A 14516-nucleotide genomic window follows, 5' to 3' on the forward strand; every position below is an offset into this window, starting at 1 on the left:
CCGGCCGTTTCTTGAGAGCGATCTGCGTTGGGAGCAGTGTCTAAGTGCGTCGGCGGTTCGTAGCGATGCGCGTGCTGTTTTTTCTCGGCGTTCACTTTTCGTTGAAGCGATAGACAGTATGAATGTCACTTCGTTCGCTGCTGCAGCCGCGTTTCCTCACGCCAGCGTTTGGACAGCGAGTTTCCGCGGTTATCGAGTCAGATGTGTTCATGTTTGCTTGTGCGCGTGCGATCCCATACTTGTTAATTTAGTTACATGTGCCTACGTTTACAAGTTTGTACGGCCGATAAAACTATTATCCTTACTTCATCCACCAATTTGCTAACGCAATAATTGCTTCGCCTTTCGGGCAAAACTGTGACTCTTTTCTTTTGTTGCATAATCATACGAAGTCCCCAGACAGTGAAGCCTGATGAACCACAGGGGAAGGTAATTGTTATACTTAGTTGAAATGTTAAATATAATAAGGCAAAAGGAAATGAAAGTGGACGAAAAGAAAAGCTTCCGCAGCCGGAAGACGAAACCTACATCCCCCGCAGTATGGGCGCGGTGCTTTACCAGTTTAAAATACAGCGCCGGCCAAACCACTTTTTTGGGTGTTTGTAAATGCGAAAAACTATATCTATGGAAAAGAATCTAAGTCATTTTAGGACAGACATCAGAAGTACTCAGTGTGGGCAACTGCCGTAGTCCTGGAAATTTCAGGAGCATAATCAGTACCAGTTTTCCAAGCACAGTTACAGTTACGCACGCAGAAAAAAAAATGGTGTGGTGCATACAGCTGTGCATTCATACTGGTAAAAATCAGATGCAAAGTGTTAATTACCAGACAAGGGGTGGAAGCAACAGCGTCGAGTAGTTGCTATGTTATCAGTGCTATCCTTTACCCACCCCACTCTACCGTGTACGTGTGCGTGCGTGCGTGAGTGCGTGCGTGCGGGCGGGCTGGCGTGCGCGCGTGTGAAAGCATGAAGAAGTATTGTAAAGACTTTTCTTGTGTGTTACATGAGGCATGTGTACAATACTCAAAATAAGAGTTTTTTTTACCGTACAATATTTTTCTTTGCAGTTTAGCACACGCTTCTATACACATGTCTTTAACTTTGGATCCCCCCGATTTTAGATGAAAGCAAAACCTCGCATTGTTGTATATATAGCTGACCGACAAAATAGTGCGACTAAGCACACCTCTGCCCCAATTAACAAGATATAAATTCCTTTATAAAACCTGAACAAATTATGTCGGCTCACAGGTACAGTCCCCTGTTAATGAAATAGAGCATTGTATAAATGACTTTCAATGATTCGGTATGTGTCACAAACCACGACGTAATTATTACATGAAAATCATTGCAAATTTGAATCTATATGTTTACCACCGTACGAGCGGATCTGGCACAGCTCTGGCACCAGTGGCCGCAGTGCAATGTCTTCGCTCGCGACCAGAACCTAGTACGCGGCATTGTGAAAGTCCAAAGATGCGCAAATAATATACGATCTGACGCAGCCTTACGACCACAAGTTGTAGTTGCAATGTATGAAGCAATTCCGTAGAAAGCGTCGCACATCAAATGCAACGTCCCATACGGAACGCATGAAATGAGACTTGTATCACCTTGCTACTTCCGTAGCTTGCTAAGTATGAAACGGAGTACAGAAATCTCTCAACCAGGCACGGCGCATCGAACCGGCACAGCGACTCAGCAATGTTGTACAGAAGCTGTACGCATATAAAATCGCCGCTTCCTGGTCGACGAACGTGGTGCTTCAGACGGCTCTGGCCTGGCGCACTGCACAAATGGACAGGTATAATCATGGAGGAAGGAAAAAGGAGAGATCATTAGGTCACGCAGCCAGCCTTGGCAAACGAACGCTCCGTGAACCCAGCCCCGTGCACAGGGGTGGCCCAACATGTGACCTCTTGTGTTAAGGTCACGGAGCAAGGATCAAGATTTATTGAGACGTTTGGTTCGCAGTAGCTATGGCAGTAGTTTTCATTCGATGAGCACTTGTTCGGCTGCCCTGCCGTGGCTCAGCCTGCAGAGCATGAACACTAACGCCAACCGCGCACTTTGACGTGCCTCCACGTGTCTGGCCGCCACACTCGGCTTCAATCGTCTTGCGCGATGCTCCCTCCTAACTGTTTCCTTCCTCCAATAGTATAATAGAGGGCCAGGTGAAGACATGAAGAACTGACAAGTGGTCTCGTCCTTGTTCATCAAAGTGTATTTTTGGAGACTCGGAGCAGGTTCAATTTGGGAAACACCAGCGCGACGCTGTCAACAACGATGAGGACGAATGGGAGCACGCTAGTCGCGTTGCCTCGCGTGTTCTTCGTTGCTGCAGTTCTTGTCACTCTCATTGTGTTCTTCCTGGTCAGCGGCTGTCCCACTATCTCCCTTCTCTTTCGCGGCATATGTTACGTCGCGCCTACTTTGCCGTTTCAGCTTTTCATGACTCGGTCTCCGTTCAACACCTTGTAAAATTCAGCCACGAAACTTACGTGACCACCGGTCGACGTTTGCATCAGCGCAGAAGATGTAAAAGGTAAATGGTCTATACCAAAGGCTGTTTGTCAGACGCCTTCCAGTTTATATTCTGCTGCTGCGGCGCAGCTATTAAGAAAAAGTGCGCTCACCTTCCCTATTGGCTGACGCAGTCTGGAATAAATTAATGATTTATTTCTATTTGGGTGGAAGTGTTTGGAAACCATTTGTTCTTTGTGCAACGGGTTCTCGCCTGCTTCTCCACAAAGTCAAACTTGTTCGATAATGTCGCGATGACAAATGAGCAAAATGACACACAGCGAAAATACGGCAGTCTTTGCAAACGCGTTAGAACAATTCTTTCAATTTAAAAAAATATACACACAACGAAAAAAGACGGCAAGCTTCTGCAGCTTTGCCGCTGGACCCAAATCGTTGAAAACATCACCAAAAATAGCGGGTGAATTTAATTTAGGCTGCACTGTAGCGTCGGTTAGACGGAACGTTAAAAGTGAAACTTTTTAACCGCTGTAGGTGCCAGTTCGATTTCTTCTCTTCTCTATTACTATGGGACAGCTCCCATGTCTGGTGTTCTTTCCACGCAGGATCGTTTATTGGCCGCCCCCAATGACTTGTCAAAAAGCGCTACGAGCCAACGTCAGCACTCTGCGCATTTGATTCATTGTTCTTCTAAAGCTAAGTATACGTTCTGTGTGCTTCTAGATATACCCTTGGAATTACCTTTAAAAGCGTATATCCTCTGTCCTAGTGTTTCTGGCTACTAACGTCCAATACGTGCCCTTTTACTAAAACCTTTTATGGACGAGTGTTGGCTACAGGCAACAAACGACAGAAGCATATATATATATATATATATTCTTGCTCAGCTTCGACTTTGAGTACGAAGAGAGCCAGAGAGAGAGAGAGAGAGAGAGAGATAAATGAGATGCGATGAAATGCCAAAGACAGGGAGGTTAACCGGAAGATAGTTAATCACTTTACTACCCTGCACTGGGGAAGGGGTAAGGGGATAGAGAAAGATAAATACAGAATTCGCACACATAGACGAGAGGGGAACTAAAAAAATATATCCTCCGTTATTTTCCTCGCTACAGTTTCCAGAGAAAACCGCTCGTGACAGCGGTGGCACACTTTGACGACCGGCCGCTTCCTGGGCAGACGAACTTGGACCGCCGGCTGATGCGGTCTTCACACCAGAAGGCGACGAAGGCGCTAGTGATGCTTCTCCAGTCAAACGACCTGTTTGAACGACTTTGACACTCCCGTGTTCCTTTGCGTGTCTTGGTGCTTCTTGTTATTATTAATTGAGTGCGCAGTTCTGAGCAAAATGTCTTCGGGTAACACTGAATGACAGGCACCTGGCGTCATTTGTTAGACCGGTAAAAGAGGACGAAGAAATTTGACGCGTGAATGCTTTTTTTTTTCTTTTTGAAAGCACGATTAAACGAAACAAACTGATTCAAAATCCCTTATTAAAGTAAAATCACAAGGTATTGCATAGAATGTTCAGTGTACAACTCTGTTTCAGATCCGACGAAAATTCTCCGTTCAAGTTCCACAGTAAGCCAAAGCTGACGTGGGGTGAAGCTCACTTTCGGTGTTATACCTGTGTGGCGCACAGGTAACAAACCTAGTGCTGGAAAAGGTTTCGCAAAGTATCTATTTTTTAACCTTTATTCTCCGTGTGTTGTCTTTATCCTTTATTCTCGGTGTAGTTTACACATTTGAACGAAAAATAAACATTTTCTTCAGGTATTCGTCTGCCTCATCTTTAAAAGGTTACTACAACAGCAGAGGTTCGCGGTGTCCTCCATCCGTGCTTCCTATGTCCATTATGGCGTTCTCATCAGGCCATCCTCAGCTTCACCCTACAGCGAAGAGAATGAAATCTTTGTCCGTAATCGCAAATAAAGCCGGTGTCCTTATATGGCAGTGTGCAGTTGGAAGCCGGATACGCGAACGCAGTGAGCTATTGCTTAACATTCGCGCTTGCCAATTCGCGCGGGATTTAGGGCAGAGTTTTGCGCGCCACACACAGACTCTAAGTGTAGTGACGTCCGTGCATATATCTTGGAAGCCACAGCAGACAATCTTGTGGCGGACAAAGACAAAGTGAAAGCTCTAGGGAGATCGGTCTTTGGGGTCCATCGATCATGCGGTGGTGGCATGATATTTTGTAGTTACCACACAAGGGAAGGCTTTGTCCGTTCTAAATTACAGCAGAGCGTCGCCAGATCGCACATGCGCGCTGACGCTCACCACGTACGTACGATGGGGATGATGGTAATAATATATATATATATATATATATATATATATATATATATATATATATATATATATATTGGAGAGAGCTGACAAAGCCTTCCCTTGTGGCGTAACTAGATATCACGCAACCACCGCATAATCGATGGAACCAGAGACCGCTCACAGACTGGATGTCTTCGACTGTCTGTACTGTTTTAGCGTACACTATCTGTTCGCTTGTCTTTTTATTTCCTTCTATCACCATATCCCTTCCCTTGAGCACAGCCGCCGCCACCGGACGTTTGAGTGACTGATCTTCCTGCCTCTCATTTTACTGCGGCGCCAGTTAGAAGTTCGAAGCCTCGTTCCCATCCGCCTGTTCGTACTTTTCGTTACGGCGACGACCACTGCCTCCAAGTCGAAGTCAGGCCACCTCTTCATAATCAGAGACACCCTAGCCGTAGGATGACAATAACGAAACTTAGCCCACCAATGCTATCTAGATTCGAAATCACCCCCTCTCTGCAGCGTATATTCGGGAAACGGACACACTGGCCCCTCCGCTATCACTCAGCTTTTGCGATTAATAATTCTTTTGGTGTTTTGCGCTCAACGCATACTCTCGGAGTGGTAGAGTCTGTGAGTGCATTTCGGAGTTTATAAGAGGCACCACTGTAGCGGACAAGGACGACGTTAGTGCATCACAGATAAGTTCTTGCTTTTATGTTTTTTCCTTCCTCTTTCTTTTTTATATGGCGGTGTATGTAGTGGCAGCTCGCTGCTGTCGCAGTAAGTTAGTTCTCAGCCTAAAGACTCACTGAGATTCCCTCTTTATGTTTTGTTCTATTTTTCCTTCTTTATTTTTTTCTGGCGGCGCCGCAGAAACTGTTTTGCTATTATATGTGCATTGGAGCCAAGCCATGACACCTAACTCAGTAGCATGTCCAGATCGACTACGCTGGTCTAGGCACTTTAGTAAATGAATCAACATGCAAGGAAACATTTTCCTACAAATGGTCTCGTAACGTTTCTGCAAGTGTACCGACGTAATGCCGACAGGCGACCACACTACTTCTTTAGTTGGCCCACACTGGAGGAGGAGGAGGAGAAAATGAAGAGAGAAGGCAGGGATGTTAACCAGAATTGCGTCTGGTTGGCTACCCTACTCTGGGGGACGGGGAAGAGTGAATAGAAAGATTGACTACACAAAGAAGTTAGAGTCACATTACAACCACACGGAGACTTGCGGCTTTCGGGAGATCACACTATTTCCCGTGAACAGGCTCACGCGGTGCTTTTTGAAATGTGCTCACAGGCCTCGCTTCTGCAGTGGACATCATGCATGAGCGAAGAGATCAAAACTAAGAGGAACATTATGCTCCATACCACTATACGATGATTGAGAGAGGAAGACTTCACTGGTCAGTATTCACCACGACGTTGAAGCCTAACACGGCATACAAGTAGGTCAGTGAAGGTAAATGCGACAAGTCTGAATTTATTGTCCTGCAGGGCTTCGCACAACATTCACGGCCTTAGGATATATTGATGACACCATCGTGCCTGTTTAGCACACAGTGCTGTAAATCACTAAAAGTAGTAGCTCTTAGTCTTTACCAAGCTGCATCGTTTCACAGTTGACCGGTTGATGAAGTGGCGGTTCTCGCCGAGGGCTAGTCAGATCAAACGTTCTGGTGATGCCGTGAACGCGTCGGTGACAGCAAGCACAAGCAGTAAGGGCAAGTGAGCGGGCGTAGGCAGTTGGCGCAATTCAAATCTCCTTTAATGTCAAGTTACATGATTATAAGTAGATGGCGGACCGACTGAACGTGGAGGTTCGGAGTATTCAATGCTCAGAGTAGTGAAATAACGCTTATAGTCCTCAAGCCTGGCAACCTAACGAAACAACCGCAAGCATTTCGATATCACCGCCTTTCCATGTGCCCAAAAGTCCTATGCATCGCAGTTATTAAACTATTAGAGTGCATAGCAAAGCCATCGGCCAGGCAGCGATACTCATCGTGTCCATGGGAAGTATTCTGCGACAATCATTCTCGGCGGTACTATCGCCTTCGCGTGACCTAGTGCTCAACCAAACAATCAGTTCATCCGGTTTTGCTCAACCAGCCAATCAGCACTCGCCTGATGGCCGAGGCGATAGTCTCGCCGAAAGATCGTCACAAAATACGTCCTCATGCACTCTAAGAACAGTTTACACCCTTTGGCTTGCCCCTTCTGCCACACAAAGATAATCGTCATCTGTCTTGATGCGTTTCCTTTCTTTATCGCTGCGAGCCCGGAACTTTCCAGTAACGAACGGCACGCGCGTTATCAGCATAGAACAGTTTACACCCTTTGGAGTGCCTCTTCTGATAACGCGCGTGCCGTTCGTCACTGGAAAGTTCCGGGCTTGCAGCGATAAAGAAAGGAAACGCATCAAGGCAGATGACGATTATTTTTGTGTGGCAGAAGGGGCAAGCCAAAGGGTGTAAACTGTTCTTATAGAGTGTGTGTTCGTCATTACGCTATTTCCAATGGAAGCATGGACGTCATATCGGGATTCCGCTGCTCAAAGCACTAAGGTCTCGGCTCGCCGACAGCATGCTAGGCAATTTCGTGACTGTTTTTTTTTTGCTTGTTCGCAGCGATTCTGACGCAATAGGCACGTGCCGTGCCAGTGAACCACGACCGATCAATTCGGCAAAACAGGAAAGGTTGCCGTCGCGAGCGCTATACCACCAGTCGCCAGTGGCCAATGAAATAAAGAAACGGTAAAAATATGAAAATGAAAGTGGATGAAAAAGTGGTGGCGCTGGCTAACACTCCCAGGGTTCTACTAGGAAACATAAATACCCAAGAAAGTGGATGGGGAAACGGCGCCGCGGTAGCTCAATTGTTAGAGCATCGCGCGCGAAATGCGAAGGTTGTGGGATTGTTCCCCACCTGCGGCAAGGTGTTTTTTCATTCACTTTCATTTCCATTAATTTATCGTTTCTTTATTTCATTTATTCAGCACAAGTAATTTCTTCTGTATTGTCCTAGGTGTCAGTGTTTGTTGGCTTCTTATGATATGACTAATAAAAATCGGGCCCTTCGGTTAATCCCCTGTCTTCTCATATATATATATATATCTATATATATATATATATATCTATATATATATACACATAACGGGTACAGTCAACCATAAAAGCTTATGGGCCATGAGATCTCAAGAAATATTGAATGTCCTAGTAGCCAGTAAATTCGTGCACCAAAATGTTGATTGCATGTACTAGTAGGGGCTGGAAATTAGCAGGCTACGGAGATATTCAGCTTTATCTCAGTTCCCGTGATCCGTAAACTTTTGTGGTCGACTGTACCTTCCAGCCACATTTGTGGCGCTGCTGTTGTCATCTGCTTGTAACAACATGGTCGCATACGTTGTTCTGAGCACAACAAAACCTTTCTGTGGTTTCTGTTTTTGAGCTGTAAGGCAGAGACAGTCGGCGTGTGTTCCCTTTTTTTCTACGTTGCAAGTTCTCCGCGTCTCGCAATGACCCCCACCACTCCATTCACCCCCCCCCCCCCGATCCATCCTCAGAAAACGGTGATTTGCAAAATCGCATGTCAAGACAGCAATAGAAAGCGAACTTGGACAACTATGTGCAAGACGGCGAATGGCACCATGTGGAAAGCAGATCAACGCACGATACGTCTGTGAAAATATTTGAACTTAAGTGTTAAGCTCAATGATTAAATTATTGGGTTTAGCGTCCCGGAACTGCGCAGAGGGTTACGCAGAGACGCCGTAGTGGTGGGTTACCGATTAACGTACACCACCTGGGGTTCTTTAACATGCACCCAAAACACGATACGTGATCAGTCTTGCATTTTTTTTTTCGCCATCGGAATGTGCTCACCGCGGCCAGGAATCGAACCACATACTTTTGCTCAGCAGCACAACGCCGTATAATGTGAGTGAATGTTGCAGATACGTGCTCAGCACGAGAGAAGCTTGAGTGAGTCAGTGAAAACTTTATTCGAAATATCCGGCGATTTGGGCGGGGTGGGGCCATAAGCACCCAAGCCTAGGTGACGGCCTCGAGTCCTTGTACACGGGCGGCTTCCTCGGTGTACCGGACGGCTCACAGTTGATCGGCGAGGTCGTGGCTGAGCAGTGCCGCCTCCCAACGCGCCCCGCGGTTCGAGACGGCCCTGTCTACCCCGTTCATCGGGGACTCCCGCTGCACGCTACCGGTGCATTCCCACAGCATGTGCGGCAGCGTCGCTCGGCCTCCGCACGCTTTACATTCGTCGGATGAATAAATGTCGGGGTAGCAGAGGTGAAGCATCGCCGGGTTCGGATACGTGTGTGTCTGCAATTTTCTCCAGGCAACCACCTGTTTCTTGTTTAGCTTGGCGTGCGGTGATGGGTATTTACATCTGCTCAATCTGTAGTGTTATGTGATGGTTCTGAAAGTGGTCATGCGATCCCCCCACGTTCACTCCCGCATCGCTCTCGCGGTGGACGAGACGTCGGGATTGCCGGCGGGCGCCGCGGCTCGGCATGTGAGTCCTCAAGCCGCGGCGTGGGCCACCTCGTTGCCCGGGAGCGGAGGGCTCATGTGGGCGGGCGTCCATACGAGGAAACTGTCGTTTTTTGCGGCAAATATCACCGTCTTGAATTTGGAGAATGCGAGCCGCTTCCTGGGAGATCCGGCCGCTAGCGTAGTTGCGTATCGCTGCCTGCGAGTCGCCTATTACCACCTCGACGTCCGTGCGTTGTTCTTCTTTTTTTACCGTATGTGTGAATTGAATGGATTCGTTTTCTTTCTCTATTCGGAGGAAGAGGGGGGGAGGTTAAAAGCGAAAATAACTTCACATCTACACATGCTAAGCGTAGCTGTTTTCAGGACATAGGCAACCCACTGCGCTCCAATTAGTACAGTAGCCGTGCAGCTCACACATAGTGGATGCATACATTTGGGCGGAGCTGTTGTGCCTCGTTCTGCGGTGCACTTAACCACGATTTTTTTTCGAGGACCATACGCAGCCGTGCCCGCGGACCGAACAAGGATTACCCGACTACAGTTTCCCGGACTGGCTCCAAGAAATGTATAATTATGTTCAACGGATGAGCTAAGTGCAAATCCCGTCTTCAGGGAGCGCCGCTTCTTCGTACGCTGGAATACTTAGCACAAACGTACAATGCGAAAAAATTAGAGTGTCACTGCTGTTACGTCTCAATACGGTGATGAGCATTCCTTAGGCGTCTTTCCCCGAGGCAGTCCTTTCATCAGCGCTCCCAGATGAAGCGAGGCCCGAAATAAACTGACGCGCAACTAAACAAAGGGGCTCACTTCGAGGTGATAACTCCGACGAGGATCACCCTACCTCAACCTAACCCTGACAAACTGAACTAATTGATGAAAGGAGGCAACGTCGAAGGCTACCGTGAGAACAGTGTCGACCTCGTATTGCCTGATTGCTCCGCGCTTGCGCCATATATACGGGTGCAACATAGAAGGCGTGAGTATGTGTGCATAGTGTGCGTGAGTATGTATGTGTGTGAATGTCGGTAAGTGTGATTGGAAGTGACTATGAACACAAGTGTGATTTGGGGAGTAAGATGCAGCGTGAGCAATTAAATAACGTAAGTGAATACTGACGAACGTGAGTACCCATGAGTGTGAGTGAGTACACAGCCTGCGAAAAACCTTGGCGAGGGCATATCCTGCCGACTTATACCATGTACTAACAGTGAGGAGATGTCATTAGCCTTCTGGCAGCACACAAAAGAAGCTGGTATTAGTTATGACGTATATATGAGTATGCGCTAGCAAAAGGTTTAAATACTAATATCATGGACTTGCTGCAATACGTTTCGAATTCATAATGGGTAATTGCCGGTGAAGTGGTAAAAAAGTGAATGCGTAATATGCGCCGAAGAGTTACACATCTATACCTAGATCAACAGCATGGCTCCTCTTTATATTGGTTATCACTTGTTCATTGTATTGTTTGAGAGCTGCGAAATTAGTTTATATCTAGTTCCCTTTGTGCACAGAAAAACAATGAAGAGTCGAATCCCATGCAACCACACAAATTACAGCGAAGTCTTCTATTACTAGGTGGAAAGTCACTAAAATTTTTTTATATTCTATCAACTTACTTTCGACTCATAAAAAAAAATTACACATCGGCAAAGTTGGTACGGATAGAATATGATATTTGATCAGCCCTTAAACGCCCATATATATTTACACACGCATTTATTAGAAGAAATTCTAAACTCTATCAAGTCAAACATTGGCGCTTGTGGTCTGCTTCAAGAAACCCAACCAACAAGCGTCAAACTAAAGTTCATGTGTAAGTATAAATGGCCTATTTCTAGATAAGTACTGCCGATGATAAAAACCGCCAACCCTGTTATGAAAGTGCCTGCAATGCAATGTTCTTTTGTTAGCAGCTTGAAGCCACAAATATTCGCCCTTTTGAGCTTGTTTGATAATAAGAGTCATGCTGAGCACCGAAAATATTCCTTAGGTTTCTTCTTGCATCGACGCACATGCAACTTACCAAATAAATCTTGGCTATAAAGTGCAAACGTCTCTAGATGCATCAAAAAGAGAACGGATCCGTGCAATGTGTACCTGTGACGGCTTGATAGCGGCCCTGCACGGCAGTCTCGCAGAAGCAAAACGCCGCCACTGCAAGCAAAGTCCACCAATTTCGCCGACGAAAACGACGTCCGCAAGTCATCGCCCTCGTTGCGACCGAAGCGAGCATCGTCCGGCGAGAGCTCATTACCGTCCCATAGCGGCCACCTCGAACGTCCCGCTGACACAGCCTTTTTCACGCGCCGGCGACGATGCGAGTCATCTGTTGCGCGCCACAACAACGTGACGCCTCGCCGGTCGGCGGCGTTGTTTCAGCACCATAGCGCTTCTGCTGACACCGGCTCGCGAAGTGCTCGGCCCGCATCGATGAGCGCCTCCGACGTAACACTGTTGCCCGGCTCGGTGTCGATCGGGAAGTTCACCGCCGGGACACGCGGGACGCTAGGGATGAGCGTTCGCGCGCCCGCCGCGGAAGAGCGCGCAGAAACGCCGAGGCTTCCAGCCGCCATCTGTCGGGAGAGTAGGGAACTGAGCGGACGGCTGGTTGCGCAAGGTGGATCCTCGAGGTACTCCCGAAAACATCGTCGCGCGGTGCGTTTTCTTAAATGGAAATCAGACAGACTTGAACCCAAGTTTTAACGCCTTTTCGCGTGCCTGTGTAGTGGCTTGTATGGATAAAGTGATGAACTTTTGTTTAGACTAAGCTTCCTGCAAAGCGCTCGTTTACTATCTGCCCACTGACGTCAGTAATACCGTCGTTAAGCCACCTGTTGTCCGGTACAATCGACACTTTCACTAAGTACTACTACAAGCTATCCTCGCCGCCTACATCGACTCTGCCGTGGGGTGGGTGTCCAGCGGGCTTCTGAGCTGAGATGCCCCAATGTATCGCACATTTCCTTTAAAATAAAGTTTACTACTACTACTACTGCTGCTGCTACTACTACTACTACTACTACTACTACTACCACTACTACTACTACTACTACTACTACTACTACTACTACTACTACGACTATTACTATTACTATTACAATTACTACTACTACTACTACGTGATTTGACATTTGTAAACAAAGGCCTATGCAAAAAAGTTATCGAGTCCATACTGCGTCATATTCCTTGTCATGGAAAGCGGTGACTTAGTAGCGCGAGATAATTGTTGCGTCCTATGCACAATAGCTTTGTCAGCACTAAAAGTACGCGCGTAAAAGTGATATTGCGTGCAATTCAGGAAACAAGAGTGTGCTTTGTAGCACTTTGATTGCTGAATAATGGAGGTGGCGTAGATATCATCCGTAAGCGCTAGAAGAAGCGTTAGCTCGGGGCCGACTCCAATTACCCTGTTCAATTACAGGCAAAACGCAGAAATACTTTTGAGAAACAACCGCTGGACTGGTTTGAATGAAGTTTTAGAAAGAAAGTTAAATTCCAGTGACTTTTGAAGCAATATTTTTGTTTAGGGCCTGGGATATATTACAAAAATTCACAGAACTTGTTAAGTCGACAAAAGTGTGGAACACTAAGTTTACAAATACTGCACCAAAAGCAAGTATTGCAGTTCTGTAAAATACATCTGTTAGTGAATCTAAAGGGTATAAATTTGACACATCAATTTACAGCTTACTTGAAATTGTTGTGAAGTTTACGAGGATATGCAAAAGTCCTATTCTCAAATTATTGGTATATTGCAGAGCGCTGTATATGTCCTCATAAATCTGCTTTACAGAATTGTGATAGCATTATGTATTGCTGAGTGGAACACTAGGTACTTTAGTTCTTTTCCATTCTGCAATTTTAAACATTTTTAAACAAATGACAGTCTAAATAAAACATCTGCTTCTTACGCTCACTAAAACTTAACTTTTTTCTTTCAAATGCAAAGAGCTGCATCAAAATCAGTGGAATGGTTGCCAAAAAAATTACTTTCTCCATTCCCATCTATTTAGACAGAATTTCTTGAGCAAAAGCTTCCTGCTAACGGAATCATTGTTTCTCCATAAGCACTATAGAAGAACCTTTGTCATATCGGAATAAATGACTTCACTCATTTATATCATGCGGAGATTAAAAAAATCTTTTTTTCAGGCCTCTATCGGCTAAGCGTATGGTTTTGGTATTTACAAAACAACAGGTTAAGAATAAGATTGCTTCCAGATTATTTGTGCGAATAAATGCTTAAACAGTGTAACATGTCTTCGTCCTTTACCACTGCTTGCACAAAGATTGAGCAGGCCTTTATTACAACATCTGCAGACCCATACTGTATCATGACGGACATCCTTCAAAATGGTAACGTTGTCCGTTGATGCTCCATTTCACGCTGTTGTAAGGCATGGTGACATCTGAGCCTAAAACAGACAGACTCGTTGCATTTTGTCCTCTTGGCTCCCAGCTCAGTTTTCTGCAATCATAACAAGAATGCACTCAAATACCCAACAGGAACTTTGATAAAGCGCAGCAGCATCTACGATCAGTCACAGCAGAACAAAATGTCCACAGTCACACGAGCTTGGCGCTTACTGAAAAGTATTTCCAGGCCGAGCGGAAAACTGATATACATAATGTGCCACGAGAGTTTACATATGAGGTAATAAATTGGCATAGCAAAAGTACATGGTTAAAATACACCTAGCTCCGACATCTCAGGAACCTTCTTATGATGAAGTGGAAGTGTTTTCGAATATAAAGAACGCTCAGTGACGCTACGCAACTTGAGAAAATGCAATTATTCGCGCAACATATTCTTAGGCTCGTTGTGAGCACGCAGGTACATGTAAGCTATTTTCATAGCCTGTGAAACAGAAAATGTGATTTTGCAGTGCTCTATGAAGTTCCTATCACAAGAAGCGCGACTGCTCATGCATGATTGTGTGCGCTCGTTGCGTAAAGTCAGCGCTTGCCTACAGGACTACATGTCTATATATCCTAGAGACCACTAAAACATAATGCTCTTATCAGTAAAATCACCCCTCAAGTTTTCTTCTAGTCCTTCTGTTCACTAATTATTTAATGTCATCATCTGCTAGCAGCAAATCTGTTCTGCGAAGCAGTGGCAACAATGACATATTCTTTTATTTAAATTAATATTAGGAGAGGTTGGCACCTTTATGGAGGCACCGGCTACTCCTTGTCACTTAGCAAAGGCAACAAATTTAAA

General features: G+C 45.8%; 1 protein-coding gene across 1 annotated transcript in view; it reads right to left on the minus strand.

Moving 5' to 3' along the window:
• The window catches only part of LOC135911577 (synaptogenesis protein syg-2-like), a 123372-nt gene extending 111331 nt beyond the window's left edge, over positions 1-12041 (minus strand). Inside the window, exon 1 of the mRNA XM_065443902.1 lies at positions 11390-12041. Within this exon, the coding sequence (XP_065299974.1) occupies positions 11390-11543 (154 nt within the window). The 5' untranslated portion in view covers positions 11544-12041. The remainder of the gene's footprint in view (positions 1-11389) is intronic.
• Positions 12042-14516: the final 2475 nt, after the last annotated feature.

This window comes from Dermacentor albipictus, chromosome 1 (genome assembly GCF_038994185.2).
Source record: "Dermacentor albipictus isolate Rhodes 1998 colony chromosome 1, USDA_Dalb.pri_finalv2, whole genome shotgun sequence".
Taxonomy (NCBI): Eukaryota; Metazoa; Arthropoda; class Arachnida; order Ixodida; family Ixodidae; genus Dermacentor; species Dermacentor albipictus.